The following is a 9,152-nucleotide window of genomic DNA, read 5'->3' on the forward strand; positions in this document are numbered from 1 at the left end:
TCCAACTGCCAACTACTATAAGGGGGCAAGGGTAGGAATCGCCCTGCCTCTTGCAACGTTCACAGCGGTGCCGCCTCGCTGCCGCTGCCGTTTCCTGGTGACTGCTGTTACCCGCGATGTTCCCGCTCTACGGTCGGCTGCTGTCTTAAACAGGTACGGGGGAGGAGGGTGGCTGCGGTGGGACCGTCCTCCCTTGCGCTCCCAGCAGACCCGAGCTCTGAGAATGCCGCATTCAGCACTCTGCACTCCACGTCTCAGCACAGCGCACAGCCTCAGTCCACTTCCGCTTCCGGTACCTCCAACGCAAGTTCTTGAGGGGGTTACCAGGAAATGGTTGACTGGGCCAAAATACATGCACAAGTAATGGATCGCTACACAGTGCTTGGATTTGAATGATTTGGCCCCAATGCAGCTAAGCTTTCAGAGACAGGTAGGACAAGAACCTGGGGCTCCATACATTAACTGAGTATCAAATGCAATAATGACTCGGTATGATATACCCGGGAGCAAAAGGAAACATGGAGAATCCCAAAAATTACCGGCCTGTCAACTTAATTCAAAATCTGAGAAAAAAATGTCAAATGTAGATACTCACCAAACTCCACGATCAGATGCCAGAAAACATGTTTTTTACTCTCATCCAAAATTGGTTTTACAATTTCGTTTTCTCCTCACATACTGAAAAAAAATCACCTTACAGCAGAGGCACCTATATGTTTCTTTTGTTAACGGTCGGTCAACATTTGTAACAATAGTGAGAAAGAAATTATGGGCACTTTTGGAAGATATAAGTGTCCCCTATAGCATTTTGTCTATACATATTTGATTGCACACCAATAATTTCGCTCAAGCAGATGGGGAAATGATAGGGAATTAATCAACTGTTTTTCAAATTACAAAGGTGCCATATAAGCTTATGTGCTGGTGCCAACACGTTTCCCTTTATAAATAAATGGTGTTGTAGAGCACCTAAAAGCCAGTGCAAATGATCCCCTCAAACTGATAGTAAATAGCAGGCCCCATTCTCTGCTGACCACACCTTATTGTAACCTAAAACACTAATGGGGCTCCAGTCCTTGCCAGACTGGCTTTCTCATCTTCTGTGATGGCCATGGGATTCCACTGAAAAAAAATATACGCGTTTAGGACTCATGAATTGCAAAGGTGATTACTGACTCTGGATAAATTAAATATAGAAAAGGTTTAGCACTTCAAGTATCTGGAGGTAAAGTTGTCTGTCATGGGCTGTGTAAATTATCAGGAGCCAGCTAGTTATCCTGCATAACCCATCAACAGTGTTAACCATTTATACATTTCAAGTTTGTTCCGGTTCCCCGGCTTTAGAGGTTTACCAAGCAAAAGCCATGGGTGCAGCTCAATATGGTGCTGAATTGTGGGGTTGTAACAATTTGTCAGCCCTGTCTAATGCAGAAAACAAATTCCTTAAAACACTGGACCCATATTGCCACTGCACCTTGACATAGGTATGAAAGATATAGTTGATAATTAAATTCAGACCCCTGTTATATTGGTGTGGAATTTGGTACACTGAGGAATTTGTGCCTTATAGAATATGCTTACAAGATGTATTAATTTTGGATCATGCATGTGTTAACCCATGGTTCAAATGTTGGTTGTTTGCTTTGAGGTTGAATAAGATGTGTGTCAACCCGAGATCTATCACAAGGGAAGTGGATAAATGTCTCAAAGAAAGAGATTGTTCTTAAGTGAAGGAGTCCCGGTGCCACGCATCCAAGTCAGGAGGTACTGTTGACCACTTCCTTGATTTTAAACAAACCAAAATATGAGCCTTTTTTACACAAGATTACCACTTTTGATGCCAAAAACTATACACAAAATGTAGGTACGCAAACCTGCTGTTAAAGGGTTTTACTAGTAGATGAGCAACGTCCAGCTGTGCATCTTCCACCGACTTATGCCCACAGAGGTGTAGCATAAGCCCACTTGGGGGGGCGGGCAGGGGGCTGTGCACAGTCATTGGGACCCTGGCCATAGAGATCCTGACTGGGTCTCTACTTTGTGGGGGGCGGGGGTGGGGGGACTCCAGTTTTGTTACGCCACTGATGTCCCATGTGTCTTTAAGAACGGAAAACAGAAGCACACTTTCTTTGTTTCTGTCCTGCCTACATGAAACAGAGGGAAAAGTGGTTTGTTCCTATATGTGATTTGCTTGGCATATTCAGATATTGTGGAGAAGTGTGGCTCTAATGGTTAGAGTGGCAGACCCTGATGCAGAGGTCTGGCCCGGGACCAGGGTTCAATACCCGCCTTGGCGGGTCTTGGGCTCAATTTCCTCGGACCTGATAATTCTCGCCTCGGTGCCTATTCTAATCATGGGTCCCACTCTGCGACTCTGGGCAATAGCTTGCTTAATCTCCACAACGGCCCCAAAAGCGCTGGGATGCCTGGTTTCACCCTGGGGGTGCCCACGAGTGGACACTCACAGGGAAAACCAGGAAGGGTTCCTAAGTGGTATACGGACACTACCTCAGGGAAGTAGCTGTGCGCTCTATAAATACCGGTACATATAGAGTTGCTTTACTGTTACTCATATATGGCACGAGTGGTCCATTTGTGTTTAGTGTGGCCGTTTACTCTTCACTGCATGGTGCCTGAGAAAGAAAAGCAATGATAAAAGGAATCATGATTTGTGACAATTTGTATTTTATAATTGTGTGTTGACGTTTCTCTGTGTTTGTATACCCAGTACTTTTTTTGTGACATCTTTTTTTATCGCAAACTGCTATTTACTATTGTAAAATGTTTTATTGTTTTATTGGGGTATAAACATTATTTACATATTCCTAAATAACACCAGAATCTGCATGGTTGTGCCTTTGTGATTTGATCAATGAAAGATGTGTCTTACCTAAAATATTATTTAATTTTCTTACCCTCACCTTGGAGTAATGCAGTCCCAAGGCCAGAATCATGGTTAGTAGCAGTGTATCCATTTCTGAAAGGGAAAGTGACAGTTTCTTTAATATTTGAACATCATCAAGTTGAATTTGTTAATGTTTGTTCTGTTGGGTCATTAATATGCATGGTTCCACCATTATTGGAAATGGAATAACTAACAATGCGTCAGGCGTAAAGTCCTGGCCGTACACCTTGAGACATCCTAGTTGTGGTACACATAAGCACACTGTTGAAGTGTGCAGGTGTGCTCCTGAGAATGCCAACAGGGAACAGTGGTCTCCTGTAGCACACTCTGGCAGTGGGATGGAGAGTTTCCAATGCATCCTGGCTTTGCATAGAATACTCTAGAGCCTTGGAAGACTGGGTTCAATCCTTGACGTCACTGAAGCCAGTCAGGACATTGTTGTCCCTTGAATGACTGGAATGTTGCCAGTGCAGCTCAAGGTACCATATCTAAAGGTACAACAGTCAGTATCTGTGATGGGAGCGTTCATTCTAACTTATTCAAGGGCAAGGTGTAAAAAGGTTATTTTGCGGTTGAAAAAGCTGTGATATTTAATGTCACAGGACTTGAAACTGCAAAATACCTTTTTGCAACTTATATTTTGCAAGTCAAAAAAGTCTTTCCAACTCAAACAACGTGTGCAACCTCTTCAGAATCGCAAATCAGAGCAAAAAAGAGGCATTTCCCTCTCATTTATGGGTAGAAACAGAATGTATTAGTGGTCGATGAGCACAATTGAGATCACTAGCCATTGACCAGTTACCAGTCCCTAAGTTAGGTGGACTGGTAACTGATTCGCAATGCAAAGCTGTCCTATTTGGAAATTGTGTTTGGACTCAAGGGGAGCAGATAGTGGTCAATGGGACCAGTGCATGCTTATACAAACATATTCCATGTCTGGAGCAACTGTTTTCTTGAAAGCTGCACCTGCTTTTTTAACCAAAAATTGCTTACAAATATTGCTTCCAGAAGAGAAGGCAGAGAAAGAGGTCTGCCTCTCGTTTCATTAATGTTCAAGAGGCTGGAGGTTTTGCGAACTCGTGTCAATATAGATGTTGCATTGCTGCTAATTACTACATCAGTAGAATCACAAAACAAAGCCTTATTTGCGAACAACATAGTGTGCACTTTGTACCTTCTGGTTTGCGAACAGAGCTTCAGGCATCAGAGTCACTGTATCCTTGGGGCAGTGTGGGGAGGTGCAGTCTTTATTTCACCCAAAAGTCAGCGGTAGGCAGACAGATTATACACAATCCAAAGAAAGTTCTCTTATCCGGTCAGATGGTGTGGTTTTGGCCTGGAGAAATGTCTTTTCCTTAGCATGAGGATTGCCATCATGTTAAAGAGGGATTGCCTTCAGTGAGTGAACCAGCACAGGATCTCCGCTGGTGTTCAGTGGTACGGGAACTGCAAAGCTGCTTCTGTAACACCAAAGTGCAAAGTGGCTATTACCGTTCTGCAATATATCTATTTTGATTCCACATTCTGAGCACTGCAGTTTAATCTGTAGTGGTTTTTAAATACAGAGGAACTGCTCCCTCTTTCGACCCTGTTTACCAACCACCGACTGCAGATATTCCACCAGAGGAGTGGTGGGATTTATCATTAATTCCGCATTACAATAATTTTTCTCTTATAGGGTGCGCACGTGCGTGCACCCATGCTGATCAAAGCACGCAGTCTCTCATCTGAAGCGTGCACACACCATGATACAGCATGGAGAGACTATCAAAAAGCAAATTATCATTTGCTTGTTGGCAGAAGGTCACAAGTTGTGCAGCAAGTGGCTCTTGTAAGAGCCATTTGCTGGGTTTGTTTCAGGAATAAGAGCGCGGCTGCAAGGCTACATAGGAGGCAGCACCGTCTGGAGGCAAGAAGCACTTTCCTGTATTTTTAAAGGCTATATAACAATCTGCATTATTTGGCGTTCAAGAAAATAACGCATAGCTTGCAGAAAATCTCTTTTTATTTATTCTGTATGTTATTTATGAGCAGATGCCAGCTGCACCTGCATGCAGGGCTTCTGATGTTCCACTTCTGGCAGTGGTGTCAAGAGATACAGATCTGCCTGCTCCCTCTTCCTTCTTCCTTCTTCCTTCTTCCTTCTTCCTTCTTCCTTCTCCAATGCACAGGCCCCACATGATTAGGCTGACTCCCAATTTCTGTACAGATCTTCATTGCCTTCTCAAAGGAAACATACCCGGCATTTGTTCATGTTTAAGATACTGCAAAGGCCCCAGAAGCTGCTTGAATGGAACTTCATTCAAAATCACCTCTGTTCCTTTGTAACAAGAAATGTTGTACTTTTTTCATTCATCAGTCCGGGATCATTACAGAAGCAATAGTACACGTTTTAAAGTGTTTTCTGCATAGTGTTTGCTAGTAGGGAAAAATGCTACCCGTCTGTGAGTTTGTCTATTTTTTGTAGCAGCCACGACATTAAAATTCTCTCATGCCAGTACAAAACTCGGCAGGTGGCAACAGGCCTGGTTCTAGAGGGCGGGCCAGGTGGGCCAGCCCATCCCGAGGTTGCCCTGTGGCCCTCGTAAGGCTGATTTGCAAGTAAAAAAACCTGCTTGTTATTTTTCTAAATGATGTATTTGGGCCAATGGCCTTGCTTTTCGAGTCTAATTGTTTAATATTCATGAAAAACACAATGCCTTGAGCTACTTGAGGTGCCCGGGGACAGGTGTGATGTCAGTAGGGATGGCTGTTATCATGCACATGTGAAAAGGAGTGAACCCTGTGATGTTCCTACCATATCAAAAGCCTGGAAAGCTCTCAACACACCGTACTTATTAGATGACATAGAGCCGAAAAAATATGATCGTTTTGTGCCATCCCTTGGGAAGTAATTGAAAATGTACAATTTGTATTTATGTCTTAGTGGTTTGTTTTTGCTTTCTTCTTGCTTTATTCCTAACTTCAGCACTATTTAAGCACCAGTGTCACATCTTTTGACTTTTCTCAAGTGAAGACGTTTGAAACATTTCACTAACACAACACGGACACAGCATCAGCAGGGGCAGTAAAGTTCCCATTTAAATTACAACAGCACTGGCGGCTCTCCTGTGGCAGCACTGCCTACGCTTAATTTCCAGAGTTACTCGTGAGTCTAACATAATTAGAAGGAACATAAGGCACAAACACAGCACTTTGTGAACGACGGTGACTGTGTGTTAACTTTGTCCCAACAAATTCTCTTTGTTTGCCACAGAAACGGAATATAGCGCTGCTGTAGTCCCTCAGATACTAAATAGATAAAATAATGCAGTGGGCTAATGCACTTGCTGCCAAGATGCTCCTATAATCTGCGACTTGGTAAATTCACATCTTGTCAGCCTTTTATTTCTGACAACTTGTATGTCCTGGCATCAATATAAAATTCTGAGCTCCTCGGAGTCTCAGCTCTGGATAAACAACATAGGGCCTCATTTATGAGGCCGTGCGTCACTTTCACGCCGCTGGTGCGTCACTTTTTGTGACGCACCAGCAGCGTAAAAATTGTGCCTTGTTGCACCAAATTTACAAAGTGACGCATCTAGGTGGATGCGTCACTTTGTAAACCCTTGCGCTACATTATACCTGCGCCAGGTATAATTTATGCAGGAGGGCGTTCTGATGCAAGAAAAGGTCATAGAAGTGTCGCAGTGAAATCTATAAGATTTCACTGCGCCATTTCTAGGATGCAAATGCGTCAATTTCTTACGACTGCCTCACAGCAGGCGTAAGACTGACGCAGGCCCTTTCACATGGGGCATGCCCCATGTGAAAGGACACATTGCTGGAGTTGCGTCACTTTTGTGACAAACTCCAGCAATACGTCACTTTTGCGCCATGCAGATACGTCAGAAATACTGACGTATCTGTAACTCCTTGCGCAATGATGCGTCATATTGTAAATATGACGCATCATTGGTGTCACAAGGAGGGTGCAATGAAAAGCGACGCATCGCTGTTTTGACGCAGCGATGCGTTACTTTTCCTAAATGAGGCCCATAGTGTTTTGAGCTTGTAATAAATGTGGTCTTTCAGGAGCATGTCGAAAGGTAGAACACATACCTCACTAATGTTATCAGCTATTGAGTAACTGGTAGCTTGGGTGGAGTCCTTTCATCAGTAGTCCAGAAAAGCCCAGGTGAACAGTTGTCATACCTGTGGCTCGATTGGTCAGTGAACATGATCAATAATTGTAGATTCTTGGCGAGGAAATGTTGATGAGGTGCAGAGATGAGAAATGGGGGAGGGTGATTAGAGTAGAGTGTGAGGATGGAAAATATGAAGGTAAGAAAAAAGAAAAAGATGAATAAGACAAAAGATTGGTAAAGGAAGAGGTGGATGAATCAAGAGCATGAGAGTGAGTAGAAGGCAAGAGAAGAAACATAACACGTTGATTAGAGAGGAGCATGAGGGCGAGGAATGTTAAACTAGAGAAGGTGATGAGGATGGTGTTAGAGGTGGATTCTGGGATGCTTTGTATGTGGAAAGACGTTCTTTTCACATTAAAAAAAAAGTTTAAAGTGGTGTTTGCCACTGAAAGGCACAGATTATTGACGCTACGCTTGCATGGCCGGTTTCCTGGCACACATAGCCTTGACTGCAGTGCACAGAGACCTTACACTGCCACACACAGACGGAAAAAGTAGAGGGAACATTTGTTATGATAGTCACGCAAAATTACCAAATTCCGTCCAAGTTTAGTGTTAAATTAGCGCTTGGCCATGCTCACGTTATCCCATATGTCCCTGTGGCGTTTAAACTGCTTTCTGTGGCTTTACATTTCTGACGCTTGCATTTCTGACGCTTGCAAATACATTTGCAAATATATATTTCTGTGAACATTTGCTCCTGCCCTTGCCAAATGTGGTACATGAGACCTAAGGTTGTGTGTGTTGCTAAAAGAAGATAATTCACAGGTAGATCTTTCAGAATGTGGGAGTGGAGTTTCATTAAAAAAAGTATTTCAACTGTATTCAAGGGACATTTCTGACTTCTCCCAAGTGAACGAGGTTGAATGATTACATCAATTAAACATCACATCCGTGCATCTATGTTAACTTACATGCCTCTATGTTCTTGCATTCATGATTAAGGTCTGATTTACGCTATTGAATCATATAGTTGATCCATATAGAACATGTCTCAATGTATTTAATCATGACATTGTTAAGTAAAGCTTTAAATGAAAAATAATTCGCTGCACTGAATATCTTTGGTCACAAATGTGGGGAATGAAGCAAAGAAAATGCGAATATCCAGGATTACCTTAATCAAATTTAGTTTTATCAAAAAATAAAGGAACATGATAGTGCCTCATTTTGCATTTGAACATTATTTGGGCACATCCAATTTCTCAAATATGTTTAGTGCTGAGAAGCACGAAGCATAAATTCTGCCACATATTGAATACGTTTAATCCTCAACTACGCTCTCATCAGCATTTCCCTCACAACGTTTCACAAAGGTTACTGCTCACCTGTTGATGGGCGGTTTTGTGGAGAGATGCCTTGTACCTGCAGAACGATTCTGTTCTTGTGGTTTGGTGCACTTGGGTCACTGGTGGTTATGTAGCTCACATATTTCTTGTTTGGTGATCTCCCGATTAAGTAAGGGGAACTGATTGACCTAGAGATAGAGCACAAATCACATTGCAATGATGTAATTAAAGCCATTTCCAAGAAAGGGTGTTGTTATTTGTGATAATAAATACGACTACAGACTGGAGGGCTCCCAAAACAATGCTTCGGAACAGGTCTGACAGTACCTGCCTATCCCTGGGGCTTGGCAGCCGAATCCTGAATTCTGGATTTCCACCATTGCAGTCAAATAGAAAAATCCCAGCTGAAGCATTCATTGCTGTTACAACAAAAAAAAGGAAATTCGGTCCAAAATCGAACATTTCCCATCACCACCAAGTGTTGTTGTACACTTATTTGATATCCTAACTAAAATAATGTGTGCTATCTAATATGTTAGAGTGAATGTATATGATATTTACACACCCGCTAATCTATACTTTAGGTTGTGGAGGGATGGAAAGAGTCAAAGTCAGAGAGTCATTTTTGTAAAGGCTTGAGGTCTCTGCATTTTAAACTATAGGGAACATGTAAAAAAGTTACTGATCTAAAAAAAAAATATTTAAAATATTTTCGTCAAAATATTAACATATTTATATATTTAATTTGAGTAATACATTAATAAAAAAACT

At 42.3% G+C, this 9,152-nt stretch overlaps 1 protein-coding gene across 2 annotated transcripts in view; it reads right to left on the reverse strand.

Annotated features, from left to right (window-relative positions):
• LOC144761974 (cysteine-rich secretory protein 2-like) overlaps positions 1-8,484 on the reverse strand; it is a 298,644-nt gene extending 290,160 nt beyond the window's left edge. Inside the window, exons 1-2 of one of the 2 annotated variants that reach the window (XM_078647144.1) lie at positions 8,421-8,484; positions 2,922-2,977 (exon numbers count right to left, since the gene is read on the reverse strand). In XM_078647144.1, the coding sequence (XP_078503270.1) occupies positions 2,922-2,975 (54 nt within the window). In that variant the 5' untranslated portion in view covers positions 2,976-2,977; positions 8,421-8,484. Of the gene's footprint in view, positions 1-2,915; positions 2,978-8,420 lie in introns of both variants that reach the window. The other variant, XM_078647143.1, reaches the window with a different exon arrangement.
• Between the last annotated feature and the right edge of the window lie 668 nt (positions 8,485-9,152).

The sequence above is a fragment of the Lissotriton helveticus genome, chromosome 6 (genome assembly GCF_964261635.1).
Source record: "Lissotriton helveticus chromosome 6, aLisHel1.1, whole genome shotgun sequence".
Classification (NCBI taxonomy): domain Eukaryota; kingdom Metazoa; phylum Chordata; class Amphibia; order Caudata; family Salamandridae; genus Lissotriton; species Lissotriton helveticus.